Source organism: Chlorocebus sabaeus, chromosome 22 (genome assembly GCF_047675955.1).
Source record: "Chlorocebus sabaeus isolate Y175 chromosome 22, mChlSab1.0.hap1, whole genome shotgun sequence".
Taxonomy (NCBI): domain Eukaryota; kingdom Metazoa; phylum Chordata; class Mammalia; order Primates; family Cercopithecidae; genus Chlorocebus; species Chlorocebus sabaeus.
The window spans coordinates 83725489-83740705 of record NC_132925.1 but is presented as its reverse complement, the minus strand read 5'-3'; the positions used below and the strand labels follow the sequence as shown (position 1 = coordinate 83740705).

At 38.7% G+C, this 15217-nt stretch overlaps 1 protein-coding gene across 15 annotated transcripts in view; it reads right to left on the bottom strand.

Moving 5' to 3' along the window:
• The window catches only part of ERC2 (ELKS/RAB6-interacting/CAST family member 2), a 970222-nt gene that overhangs the window by 507633 nt on the left and 447372 nt on the right, over positions 1-15217 (bottom strand). For all 15 annotated transcript variants that reach the window (XR_012090621.1, XR_012090622.1, XR_012090620.1 and 12 more), the window contains one exon: positions 2962-3099. Coding sequence is in view for 11 of the 15 variants with exons in the window: in XM_073010025.1 (XP_072866126.1) it covers positions 2962-3099 (138 nt within the window). In the remaining 4 variants the exon portion in view is untranslated. The remainder of the gene's footprint in view (positions 1-2961; positions 3100-15217) is intronic.

Below are 15217 nucleotides of genomic sequence, written 5' to 3'. Positions count from 1 at the left end.
TTGATTTTCATTTCTCTAATGATCAGTGATGTTGAGCTCTTTTTCACATGTTTGTTGGCTGCATAAATATCTTCTTTTGAGAAGTTTCTGTTCATGTCTTTTGACCACTTTTTAATGGGGTTGTTTGTTTCTGGTAAACTTGTTTAAGTTCTCTGCAGATTCTGGATATTAGACCTTTGTCAGATGGATAGATTGCAAAAATTTTTCTCCCATTCTGTAGGTTATCTGTTCACTCTGATGATAGTTTCTTTTGCTGTGCAAAAGCTCTTGAGTCTAATTAGATCCTAGTTGTCAATTTTTGCTTTTGTTGCAATTGCTTTTGACATTTTCATCATGAAATATTTGCCTATACCTATGTCCTGAACGGTATTGCCTAGATTTTCTTCTAGAGTTTTTATAGTTCTGGGTTTTACATTTAAATCTTACAATTTTTAATAGGACCATGAAGACTAGCTCTAGACTCATGGGTCTTTTTGTAGCTTCATTTTTTTTCTTTTATTTTTTAAATAACTTTTTAATTTAACTCCAAAAATATGCTTACCCATCTTTTTGTAGCTTTCAGGCTTTTATCATAGAGCCTCGGTTCTCAGACTACAGTTTACATCATGATGACCTGGGGAACTTGCTAAAGTGCAGATTCCTAGGCCCTATGAGGTTCTGATTTGGTAGGTAGAGATGGGGCCTAATAATAGAGACTTTCAACAGAGACTTCCTGGTAATTCTGTAGTAACAGAAGAGAAGCCTTCTTTAGGATACACTGGCTTAGGAAACCCATGGGTATTTAATCTAATTCCCCCATTCATCATATGGGAAATTTGAGGCCCTGAGAGAGAAAATTACTTGACAGGCTCACTCAGTTAATTAATGGCTCTCCAGTTAATTAGTGGCATAGGTGGGACTGGCCCCTAGGTCTCCTTCCAATTACTTCAATACCCCAGAGTTTACAGGCTGTGATAACAGGGAATATAGGAGATAATCTACTACTCTAGTAGGGCATCCCAGAGGAAAACCCCCACAACATCCTATGCATGTATGGACAAATCCTGCAAAGTGCTGCAGAATCAAAAAGGATGAGAAAGACAAAGAAAAAGAACATAATAAAATCTACTCCTACACTTTAAAAGTTAACATTTCTTTTCTTGGTTTCAAGCTAAATTTGAGAATAATGCCAATAACATGGGCCTAAAAACTGTGCCAGCACAGTCCATGTTCAACCAACAAACAAGCCGTCCCTCCTGAGGATTCCTAGAGAACTGTGCCTGCACTGGCTCTTACATTCAGGAAGTGTTGGAGGAGAGGAGAGAGCATATGCAAACTCAACTCCAGGGTCTGATACCTACGATAGGTGCCCAGAGAATGAATGAACTCATTTAGCCAGAATGAAATGGACTAGAAATCATTTTAAAAGTAAGTAAACATCAGAATGAGCTATTTGCCTAAAGGATTTTATTCATTCATTCATTCTTTTATTCAAATTAATCCCTTTAAATGTAAGTCAGAAGGAAACCCTCAGGATGGCATCCCATCCCCTTCAAAGTAAAAGACAATTTTTAAAAATCTTGTCTCATAAGGGCCTGTGAAATCTGCTGCCCTTCCTCTCCCCCACACCCTTGTACTTGCTCTTCCCTCTGCCAGGACATTCTCCCTCCACAAGGGCTCCTGGCTCACCACTCACTTTCAAGTGTTTCCTTAAATGTCACCTTCTCAGCAAGCTCCTACCTGGCCATTCTACTCCAGCAGTCCCTGTACCCCTCCCTGCCTTCTTTTCTTTTATAGAAAATATTACCCTCTGAAATCCTAGGTATGTCACTTGTTTATTATCTGTCTCCCCATCACCTCCACTACAGTCTAAACTCTGTTAGAGTCAGGATTTTCACCTATTTTCTTCTCTGCTGCATCCCAGGGCTCAAAAGAGGACTTGTCGCATGGCGGCAGCTCACTCAACCAGTATCCACTACTGAGTGAGCATCCCCGATGCAGGTTATGCTGGGCACAGGGAATGGAAAGGTAACACACACATAGGATATGTTTCTTGGGTTTGGAGTCTAGCAGAGAAGAGAAATTAAAAACAGATAAATATATAATTAAGAATGTGGCATGAGCTCTGGGGAGTTTATGGTGTTCTTGAGACATAATGGGGATACCTAGAAGGTGTCCCTAAGGAAATGATAAAATAATAATAATAGTGATAACGTTATATCTCCTATTCTAAACACATTCCATATTTTCCTGCATTTTCTCCTCAACATAATCCACTAAGGTTGCTATTATTACCCCCTTTTACAAATGAAGAAACTGAGAGGTTAAGTAATTTGTCCACAGTAGAAAGTATCAGACCTAGGATTTGATCCCAGGCAGTCTAGCTCCAAAGTGCACATTCTTGACTACTGCACAATACAACTTCTCATGAAGCTGACCTCTCAGAAGAGGAGGAATTAAATTTGCAGAGAGTGAGGAATATCCTCAGCTGGGGAATAGCATCTACAAAGAGTCTGAGGCAGGAAGGAGTATGGTACACTTGAAAATCTGGAAGCCCCACATAAGTAGAGCACAGAGAACCTGGAAAAAGAGAGATGGCGGATGAGGCTGGAAATGAAAGAAAGAATGAGGGAGGGAGCAGGCACACAGTGTGGGGGCTTTACAGATCAGATGGGAGACAGGACCCTGGAGGCCAGGTAGAGGATTTCAATTTATGTCACCATAAGAGCAACGGCAAGCTAGTGAAGGTTTTTAAGGACAGCCAAGGGTGATGTAATCAGATTTGCATTTCAGAAAATGCCCCTGGCTGTAGTGTGCCAAGTCCACTGAAGAGGGCTTGTGTGGGGAGAACAAGGACCAGCTGGGACTAAAGGTAGTGTTAGCAAAAGAAGAAAAGCAGGCACATTTAAATGCATTTGGATTAACTTTCCCCAACTCTGTTTCCCCACATCCTGATTCCCCAGTTTTTGAGTGCATGCTCACCTTCTCTGACAGAGCTTCCTCTAGCGTCGCCAGTGCAGTATCTGTATTACTGGAATCCGTCTGCAAGGACTTCACTCTGTCTTTCAGGTTGGTCAGTTGCTTGTCTTTATCCCTAAGTTGTTCTTGCAAGTTTTCAATCTAAAAATAAAAATCAGTATTTTAGTGCATATTTGATTACATATTCTGGGCCAAAATTCCTGAAGTGGATCTAGCAATAAAAAAAAGAAGAAAAAAAAAAGACCTGAAATGACAGAAATTGTCAGTATTATGAGGTTAAACTTTGAGGTTAGACTCAAGGCCATTTTGATGACATCTTCATTTCTCCATATAGTTCAACTCTCTGTATTTAATGGTGATACAGAGGAGCAGAGTATCTCCCTCCATACAAAGGTAAGCCCTTCTGACACATAGGTAAGCACTATTATTTCTTTGTATTTCTATCCCTTTTAGGTCTCAGGTCAATAGGCTTGAACTTGGTACACTGAACCAGGGAAATATTATGCAAGATGAATTCATTGATTAAACAGACATTTCCTGGGGAGCCCATTCTGCACCAAGCACCATATCAGTATACGGCAGATCCCATGTAGCCATTCACTCACTCCTTTATTTCAGTATTAAAGTTTGTGATATGCCAAATGTTGTCAAGTGGCTGTTTCAAAGTAACCACATGAAAAGCCAAGCAGGTTATCACCAGCAGACTGTTAATGGGAAGAACTTGTGATATAAGTCAAATGTAACAAGTACTAAACACTCCATTTGGCAACTAAGTCATGTGCTGGCAACCAACCAGCCACTTTTATCCACTATCTGCAGCCTGAAATAAACACGCCAAATAGCCGATTATAATGCCTGTCCAGGAGCAGCAGCAAGGACTTTCTCCTGGGCATTGAGGACATTATCATTCATGTTTTTATTCTCTGCTTTCAAACCACGTATTTCTTATCTAAGGATTTAAAAAAGCCCCACTATACAAACAATTTATTCGTATTAAGGGTTTTAAAATGACAAGGAAAAAAAGCAGTACAACTCTAAGATAAGTCCATTCAAAATATTTGCATTCTGCACCCAACTTTCTCAGGGAATCATTCCAAAAGTATGTTTCACAATGTACACTCAAACAAATTTTTTGATTACTTGATTCCCTTAGCATGTATCTGGAATGGTAATCCAAATAATAATAGTAATCCCAGTAGTAATGAGGAGGAGGAGATGATTACAACGACAACAGAGGTGGCAGCAGTAGCAGCCTCAAAAATAGCTCTGGATGCAAAGACAATGGCTCTGCTGACCTTCAATCTGGAGGACATGGCCTTAGCTAATTTTTTCAGCCACTACAATGGAAACCCGTAAGCTTTGTGGCCTAACAAGGATGGAATTTTTCCTTCTTTCCTTCCTTCCTTCCAGCCTCCTTCCATCCTTCATTCCATCTTTCCTTCATTCATTTTTTTTCTTCTGCCTTGAGATAGACAACTTAGAAACTCAGGTTATAGGTCAAATAATTATTCTTTTTCTTTATCAAAATGTAATGTGTTCCCATCCAGCTGCCACTATGAAAATTCATTGCCATTCCGTGGAAAACACAGCAATTCAGAAGGCATAATCATCTCCAGTCAAAACAAAGGCTTCCTCCCTTCCAGACAAACGTTCACACAAAAGTACACATGAGTAAGAATATGGATGGTTATATGTTAGAATGATACTGGTTATGTGGAAGAAGCTAGCAGCTGAGAGGACTGACTCTTGGAAAGACTGTATGTTATTACTTTGAATACACCCATGGATACATTTGTGTACACATGTGTACGCAAATCCTTAGCAGTTCTGAGCAAACTAATTAGATCCACTGGCCCACCCTGGGAGACAGTGCCGCGGGCATAAGAGGAGGACATTAGCCTTGGGGCAGTAGTAGGCAGCAATTTCAAAGGACTTTGGGCATGAGAAATAGAGACCAAAGGAAAAGTGGCTGTGCACTTATGTCACAATCCCTGGGGCCTCCTCATATAACCAAAAAGACTAGGGAGACTGAGGGTCAGGGTCCTACTGGAATGCGGGTAGGGGTTACGAGCTGGAGAAATAGGGATGGTGGAGACCAGAGACATGCGGGTGGTATATCTGTTTATCTCACATCTAAGAACCCAGCAAAAGAGCCAATGATACTGCAGGCATGACTGACTGACAGAGCTGGAATTAAAGATGCATTTATTGAGCTAGGGATGCACCACTTTAAGAAATGCTGCACAAAGATCACCAAGAATGACTCTTAAGAGAATAAAATAAGGTACAGAACAGTGTGTAGCATATAATCTCTTGCATAAAATTTGAAACATCTATAAATAGATAAATATATCTGGAAAAAATCACAAGAAATTTTAACTTTTGTGGGGGTAAGGTCTGGGAGGCAGAAGGAAGAGGGAGTTTCTGGTTTTCATCTTTGTACATTTGTGTAGATTTCTGCTTGAATTTTCTAACCATGTGGGTTTTATTATTTGTAAATGTCAATCAGGGTTATCCAGCGGGTAAAATTGTGGGCCATTTTTGGTTTATATTTTTATACAAAATAATAAATATTGTGCACATGAGTATATAATAATTTAATAAATAACACAAATGCCTACTTAATACTAAATTGTCCAAGTTGCCAGCAGTTACTGATTGTTGATATATTTATTTATTTATTTAATGGGATCTAAATATTTTCCTTTTATTTTAGGTTTGGGGGTACTTGTGAAGGTTTGTTATATAAATAAACACGTATCAAGGGGGTTTGTTGTACATAACATTACATCACCCAGGCATTAAGCCCAGTACCCAATAGTTATCTTTTCTGCTCCTCTCCCTCCTCCCACTCTCCACCATCAAGTGGACTCCAGTGTCTGTTGTTTCCTTCTTTGTGTTCATAAGTTCTTATCATTTAGCTCCCGCTTATGAGTGAGAACATGTGGTATTTGGTTTTCTGTTCCTGTGTGAGTTTGATAAGGATAATAGCCTCCAGCTCCATCCATGTTCCCACACAAGACATGATCTCATTTTTTTTATGGCTGCATAATATTTCATGGCATATATGTACCACATTTTCTTTATCCAGTCTGTCATTAATTAATGGGCATTTAGGCTGATTCCAAGCTTTTGCTATTGTGAACAGTGCTGCGATGAACATTCACATGCATGTGTCTTTATGTAGAATGCTTTATATTCCCCTGGGTGTATACCCAGTATATGAGATATTGGTATATTTAAACCATGGCCTATTATGCAAGTATTTAAAATCCTGTTTGCATAGCATTGCTAACTAAATGAAAATAGTAGAATCTTTAAAAAGCAGAGTGTAAAAGAGTATGGCATTAATTTTGTAAAAAGAAAAATTATTGCATAGAACAAAAATATATATAAGGAATCTACTAAAATGTTTTATTTGGCAATGGGGTGACTAATGATTTTATTTCTCCCCTTCATGCTTTTCTGTATCTGCCAGTGTGTTTTCATTGAGTGTAAACAGAATAAAAAGATATTTTAAAACCAACCACAAAATATCAGAGTGGTCAAGTGAGTTTCGAACAATAAGTTTTTGCTTTTTAAAAGGACTCTGCAGGAGAAAATATTCCTTTCATACTCCAAAGATGACTGAATTCTTAAAATTAAAACTTAAAAGACGGAGAGAATATAAAATTCTGTATCTTTTAAAAAAGTACTGCACATTTTTCTCATGTTCACAAATTGTTACGACATTTATATGAAAAATGTTGGGAACCTTTTTCTTCAAAGGGTGAGGTTGTGCATGGTTCAAATAGCAGGAATTGGAAAATAAGCAAATTGAAAACAAGGGTTAGGATGGGAAGCTTTGGGGGTGGAAAGTGAAGGGGTTTTTTGAGAAATTTCATACTGCAGAAATGGATACCACCTTAGCAACACAGACAACAAAGTATGAGATGGCCCTGAGCACAAGAGAGCGAGAGAGAAATCCTGCCCTTGCCTTTGACCTGAGCTGCCTTCTGGTCATGGCTGGGAAGATCAGAAGGAGCCACTACTGCTGAAGCAATAGCTGCACCTTCTGGGGCAGAACCCTGGAAAGGAGATAAGAGAGTAGGAGAGCTCAGACCCTGGAGGTCACTTGACAACCCTAATCCTAAGGCCTTTAGCTGACTTCTGAGGCTCTGCCTAAGAATTAATGGGGTCCTTAACTCTGGGCTTGCCAAGCCTGAGATGGGCCAATGTTCAGCAGGGGATCTTTGTTGTGAATTTCACACAAGTGTAGTCCTCAGCACAAAAGGGGCCTCTGACTAACAGCCACAGTCTCCTTGACTCCACATTTGCTCCTCCTTCCTTTTGGTCTCCATGCTGCAGCCAAGGGTAAGCTTCCCAATACGCAGATCTAACTGTATGACTTCCTTCCTTAGAACCTTCAATGTCTCCCCAATGCCCCCCAGATAAAGCCCAAACTCCCTGATATCATACATGATGCCCTCCAAGGGATGGTCCGTGTGATCTTCTACCATCCTTCAGTTCAAGTCCTGGCCCTGACAAATCACTAGTGCTGTTCCCTAGCACGAGGATCTCCTTATATCTTCCCTATCTTTGTGTATCTATTTCCTCTTCCTGGAGCCCTCTTTGCACTCCAACTTTTCATCTATTCAAGCTCTACTCAAACCTTTAGATATCAGCACACTCCTTGCCTCCTTCAGGACTCCTTCTCTAATCCCCCCCAAACCAGGTTAAGTCCCCTAATATGCATTTTTCATATAGTATTAAAATTGCTTCCTTACTTATCTATTTCTGCAACTTGGCTGTGAGCTCAGTGAAGACAAGAGCTCTGTTCTACTCACTGTTGTATCTCCGGCTGCAGCACCCAATTGTTGACAACACCAATGAAAGAAAGAAGGAAGGAAGGAATCCTAAAGAAAGTGGCTTGTGTAAAAGGAAGAGGCCAGAGTAGGTGATGGCTGAGTCCCTTCAGCTCTGGGATTCTACAAAGAAGTAATAAAAAGTGATGGAGAAAGTCTATACATAGCTTAAAACAGGACCTAAAACATACTTAGTCATTGTTATAGTTTCAAATATTACCCAAATGTATCTTTCTGGTTGTTTTCATTATAAAATTCCAAAATCCATTCACTAATAAAATTTATCTTCTAAGACTTGTCTCTGGATTTTGTGTTATGCACACCTAGAGTATCAGTTAATATTATTAGCTAAAGCAACAGAAACAGCTCAGTCTGATTTAAGCAGAAAAATGGGGAAATTCACAAAACTGCCAGAAAAGCTAGAAAACCAAGGTCAGGGAAAGTAGAATTATGCCCAAAGTTTTGATGCAAGTGGTCTAGTGCAAACATTGTTGCTCCAACTGCTGAAAACCAGACATTGAGGCTTACATTACAGTGAGCTCTGTCCCACTTGTTCTATCTTTGGCCGCAGCACCCAATTGTGTTGGCAATACTACATATTAACTTACTGAATAAATGAAAGAAGTGAGAAAGGAAGGAACCCTAACAAGAGTGGCTTCAACTGACCCCTGGACACCACCACTAGCCCTGCAGTCATGCTGCCCCATGACCTTGACTTTGCAGTCCCTGCAGCAGAGAGAGGGTCCTTCACTATCCCAACATTCCAAAGACACTGGGGCAGGTACATCTGAGGAAAGCCAAGGTAAGGCATACAGCCCAACTGCAAAGGAGGCTTAGAAACCAAGTGTTGGCAATTTCATCTTCCATAGTGAGATGTTCTTCATAAAATCAGAACAAAGCTCAGAGTCTGGATGGCCAAAAAATAAGACCCATATCCACAGCACCTAGGGAGAGCTCTGGTGTTAGCTCCCAAGCCAGCAAACTGCACCATCCTAGAACAATTGCTCTGGACTTCCCCTCTTTCAAGTTCCTACAGGCCTACAAGGTTAAGGTTTGACTCAGACACTTCTCCAGTTTGGCTAAGTTCCCTCTTGAATCTGGGGTCCTCTTTCAAGCTCATTCAGGTTGTTGGTATTATTCACCTCCTTGCTGGCTGCTGGCCAAGGCTACTGTCAGCTTCTGGAGGCTACAGAAAGGCCCTTGCCACATGGTACTTCCGTTCCTCTTTAAAACCAGCAACCAAGAATTTCTCACATATAAAATCACCCTCCTGCTTGGAACATCTCTGACTTCCCTGTCTCTGACCTCTAGCCTTAGATTTACTGTGCTCATGTGATTAGGTAGGGCCAACACAGATAATCTCCCTTTTGATCAACTTAAGGTCAATAGACTAGTGACCTTAATTACATCTGAAAATTCTCTTTTGCATAAAATGTAACCTAAGCATAGACATAACACCAACAGGCACATAATATGGGAACCATCCTAGAATTCTGCTTATACCCATACTTTTTCTTTGAAATAAAAACATGTTGGTCTTTTAGATCTCTTAAACAGACGATTCTGTGAGCAGAATTTATTCAAAATGGAGGAATTCTCCACTCTAATAGGATGTATAACATTTAAATATGGTCAAAAAAATTGAATACAAATTTGAAAATGAACTTTCAATTTATAAAAAAGTTAGTATTGTATGCAGCAGACCTCCTTCCTCCATTTCTTTTTCTTTTCTTTTTTTTTTTTTTTTTTTTTTTTTGAGATGGAGTCTCACTCTGTTGCCCAGGCTGGAGTGCAGTGGCATGATCTTAGCTCACTGCAACCTCCACCTCCCAGGATCAAGCCATTCTCCTGCTTCAGCCTCCCAAGTAACTGGGACTACAGGCATGCACCACCATGCCCAGTGAATTTTTGTATTTTTAGTAGAGACAGGGTTTCACCATATTGGCCAGGCTGGTCTCAAACTCCTGACTTCAAGCGATCTGCCTGCCTCAGCCTCCCAAAGTGCTGGGATTACAGGCATGAGCCACTGCAACCGGCCACCTTCCTCCATTTCTTGGACCTATCTCCATTCTTAAGCAGCATAGGTTTCCTGCACTAGGGTCTATTCAGGAAGCCTGTTTAATGAGATGACTAGGCTGTTTAATGAGATGACTGTTTAATTAGAAGCCTGTTTAATGAGATGACCTGTTTAATGAGAAGGCAACATATAGCTGTCTCCAATCAAAAAGCAGCCTCACAACTTTCAGCTAGTATAACAATGTCATGATGATGAGGAGGAAGAGGATGAGAATGATGAAGATGACAGCCATTATTTATTAAGTGATTCCTATAAGCCAGGCACTGTACTAAAATCTTTTTGACATTTTATTTTGAGATAATTGAAATTTGCATGCAGTTATAAGAAATAATACAAAGAGAACCCTTTTACTCTACCTAGTTTCTGCTCGTGGTAACATCTAGAATAATTATAGTAAAATACTATAACCAGAGAATTGACATTGATACAACCCAATGGCCTTATTCATATGTCACGAGTTTTTGTATGCACTCATGTGCATTTGTGTGTTTGCGTGCATCTGTATTTAGTTCTATGCAATGGTACCACACGTGTAGATTTATGTGACCACCACCAAAGTCAAGATACAGAACAAGTCCCACACCACAAAAATCTCTTGCATTGCCCTTTTATAGCTGCACACAAATCCCTCCTGCCTCTGTCCCATCCTTAACCCCTGGTAACCATTAATCTCTTCTACATTTCTATAATTTGGTCATTTCACAAATGTTAGATAAATAGTCACACAGTATGTAACCTATGGGATTGGCTTTTTTCACTCAGCATAATTCTCTGAAGATCCATCAAAGTTGTTATAGTTATCAATAACGTCTTCCTTTTTATGCTGAGTAGGTATTCCATGGCATGGCTATCCCAGCTTGCTTAAGCACTTACCTGCTGAAGGACATTTCAGTTGTCTTTAGTTTGAGCTGTTACAAATAAACTACTATGAACATTCAAGTATGGGTTTTCTTTTTTCAGTGACATAAGTTTTCACTTTTCTGGGATAAATGTTACCAGAGTGCAACTGCTGGGTTAAATGGAAGTTGTAATTTCTATTATACATAAGATACTACTGCACTGTTTTCCAGAGTGGCTTTACCATTTTACATTCCCATCAACAGTGTGTGAATGTGAATTATCTGGCCTCTCTACATCCCCACAGACTTTTGGTGTTGTCAGTATTTTTTAGTTTGACAATTCTTTTAGGTGTGTAGTAATATATCAGTGTAGTTTTACTTTGCATTTCCCTAACGGCTAATGATTTTTAACATATTTTCATGTGCTTATTTGCCATCTGTAAGTCTCCTTTGGTAAAATGTCCTCAAGTCTTTTGCCCATTTCCTAAGGTTTTTGTCTTACTATTCACTGTTGTGACTTCTTTATATACTCTAGGTATTAGTCCTTTGTCAGATACACGGTTTGCAATTATTTCCTCCAAGTCTTGTCTTTTCATTTTCTTAACAGGTCTTTCACAGAACAAAAGATCCGATTTATTAGTCTTTCCCTTTATGGATCTTTTTTTTTTTTTTGAAACAGAGTCTCACTCTGTCACACAGGCTAGAGTGCAGTCGCACGATCTCGGCTCACTGCCAGCTCTGCCTCCCTGGTTCACGCCACTTTCCCGCCTCAGCGTCCTGAGTAGCTGGGACCACAGGCTCCCATCACCACACCTGGCTAATTTTTTGTATTTTTAGTAAAGACGGGGTTTCACCATGTTAGCCAGGATGGTCTTGATCTCCTGACCTCATGATCCTCCCACCTCGGCCTCCCAAAGTGCTGGGATTACAGGCATGAGCCACTGCACCCAGCCTGGATCATACTTCTGATGTCACTTTCAAGGTTTGTTGCCTAGTCTTAAATCATGAAGATTTTCTCCTATAGTTTTTCTAACAAATTTATACTTTCATGTTTTATATTTAAGTCCATTATCTACTTTTTGTAATTTTTTGCATAAGGTGTGAAATTTAGGTCAATGTTCAATGTGTTGCCTGTAGATATCCAACCGATCCAGCATCATTTGTTTAAAAGGCTATCCTTCTTCCACTGGAATGCTTCTGCACTTTTGTAAAAAAAATCACTTAGGCTTATTTGTGTGGCTATATTTCTGGGTCCTAGTCTGTCCCATTAATCTATATCTCTACCCTTCAACAATATCACACTGTCTTGATTACAGTAACTATATAGTAAGGTTTAATATTAGTAGAGTGAATCTTTAAACCTTATTCTTTTTTCCCCAAGATTGTTTTAGTTATTTGGGGGGTTAGGCCTTTTCATAAGAAATTTATAAAAAGTTTGTCTATGTCATCAAAAACTTTTGGTGGGATTGTGATAGGAATCTCATTAAATCTATATAGCGCTATTTGAATAGAATTGACATCTTTACTATGTTGAGTCCTCCAATTCATTAATACAATACATATCTCAATTTGTTTAGGTCTTGTTTAGTTGTGCTCATTAACATTTTATAAGTTTCTTTTACACAGATTCTTTTATACAGATAGTCTTTCATTTTATACAGATCCTGCATGTTTTCCTAAGTTTGCATCTACATATTTTATTTTCTTTGGATAATTGTAAACAGTCTTATGTTTTTAATTTTATCAATAGCTTCCACATATTCTGTTGTTAGTATATAGATATGTAATTAAACTTTGTGTGTTGATCATGCATCCTGAGACCTTACTGACGTCACTTACTAGTTCTGGGAGTGAGGTGGGTTGTTTTGTTTCATTTTTTATCGCTTTTTAAAGATTCCTTCGGATTTTCTGTGTGGACAACAATGTCATCTGCAAAAAAGGATGGCACTTTTTTCTTTCCTCTTTGCAGTGGCTAGGGCTTTGGAGTACTATGCTGCATAGCAATAGTGAGAATAGACATCTTTGTTTTTATCCTGAATTTACAGGGAATACATTCAGTCTTAATGGTGAAAAACAGATGTTTGCTATAGGTTTTTTAAAAATGTGCTTTATCAAACTGAGGTAGCTCTTCTCTGCTCCTAACTTACTAAGAGTTTTTTTTTTTATGAATGGGTATTGAATTGTGTAAAGTGCTTTCTCCGTGTTAGTTAACATGCTTTTTTCATCTTTATCCTGTTTATACAGTGGATTATAATAATTGGTTTTGGTGTGCTTAATCAGCCTTACACACCAGGAATAAATTTCACTTGGTCATGGCATATTATTCTTTTTATACACTTTTGAATTTGATTTATGTAATATTTTGTTGGAGATTTTTATATCTAAATTCATGAGAGACAGTAATCTATAGGGTTGTTGAGGGTTTTTTTGGCTTTATTCTTTTTGTTTTTTAATTTGATACTGTCTTTTTCAGGTTTGGGAATCACAGAGTTACTGCCATCATAAATTAGTAGGAAAGTATTCCCTCTCATCTCCTATCTGGGAGAAATTGAGTAAAATTAGGATTAATTCTTTAACATTTTGGTAAAATTCTCCAGTGAAGCCATCAGGGCTTAGAAATTTCTTTTTCAGGAGCTTTTTAATGACGCCTTCAATGTGTTTCATGGTTTTAAGACTATTCGGTTATCTATTTCATGTTGGTTACATTTGGATACTTTGTGGTTTTTTAGAAATTGGTCCATTTCTACTAAACTGTCATATTTATGAGCATAAAGTTATCTATAGTATTCTTCTATTAGGTTTTTAATAGCCACGGGAACTGTAATGAGAGTTTCTGTTTCATTTATGACATTGGTGATATACATCTTCTTTCTTTTATTTTTCTCAGGGTTTTTGCAGATTTATCAATTTTATTTATGTTTTCAAAGAAGGAGTTTTTAATGTTATTGATTTTCTCTGTTGTTTCTCTATTTTTGATTCGATTAATTTTTGCTCCATTTTTATTATTTCCTTCCCTCTACTTAGTTTCAGTTTATTTTGTTCTTCTGGGTTATTGAGGTAGGAACTTGGAGTATTCAAGAGCTTTCTTCTTTTTTCATATAAGCATCCAATGCTTACATTTTCTTCTCAGCACTGCTCTAGCTGCATCCCACACATTTTGATATTTTGTGTTTTTCTTTTCATTCAGCTTTATATATGTTTTTCCTTTGAAACTTCATCTCTCAACTATGGGTTACTTAGCAGTGTGATGTATAATTTTCAAATGTTTATAGATTCCCTTGTATTTCTGTTATCGATTTCTAGTTTTATTACATTACGATCATAGAACATACCTTACATAAATCCAGTTTGTTCAAATTTGGTGAGGTGTGTTTTGCAATGGAGGATACGGTTTATCTTGGTGAATATTATATATGTACTTGCAAATAATGCATTTCAGCAGCTGTTAGAGATGTTCTATAAATAGCAATTAGTTGATAGAATTGATAGGTTCTTTCCCTATTTTTCTACTTTTCTATATTTAGTTTCCTATATTTAGTTTCTTTATTTAGTTCAATTGCTGATAGTGGTATGCTGAAGTCCCAAACTGTAATTGTGAATTCGTTTATTTTACCTTTCAACTCTAATTGTTTTTCTTTCACATATTTTGAAGCTCTGTTGCATATACATTTAGGATTGCTATATCTTCTTGGTGAATTACTTTGTTTTATTATGATATAATGTAATGTCACTGATTGTCCATAGTAATTTTTTCTGCTCTGAAGTCTACTTTATCTGATATTAATATAGCCATTCTTGCATTTTAAAAATTAATGTTAGAACAAAGAGTGATGTCAGTAAGACGGCAGAATAGGAATTCCCAGTGCTAATCCTCTGACAGAAACATCAATTTGAACAACTGTCTATGCATGAATAACCTTCATGGATGCGAATTAATCTATGGGTAAGTAATTATACTCCCTGAATGGAGCACAAATATAAGAAAAGACTCAGTGAAGAGAGTAAGAAGAACAGTTTCACATTATTCAATCAGCCCTTCCTGAATCCCAGGCAGTGCAGCATGGGGAGAGAGATACATGGCGAAAAGAGAGTAAAATGAGCACCTGACTTTGCCATGGATCCTAGCACCAGGCCTCCTCCAGTCAATCCTGGCTCCAGGCTAGCCCCTGAGAAGTCAGATTCCAGGCCCACTCTATCACCGGACCAGCCCCTGTGGGCACAGCATTAACAATTCCCAGTGAGGATCAGCACTAGGCTGGCCTCCGAATACTCAACACCAGGCACATACCCATAGACCCAGGCACCAGGCCTGCCCCAGCCCAGGTCAGCCCCGATGAGCACAGCCTCCAGGATGTCCCCCATGGATACAAGCTTTTGGTCTGCACCCATAGACCCAGACAACAGGCTCATCCCTGTGGATCCCAACGAAAGCTGGTCCCCATGGATATAAGATCCAGTCCCACCCTAAATAACCCAGGTTCTAGGTCTCTACCATGGAC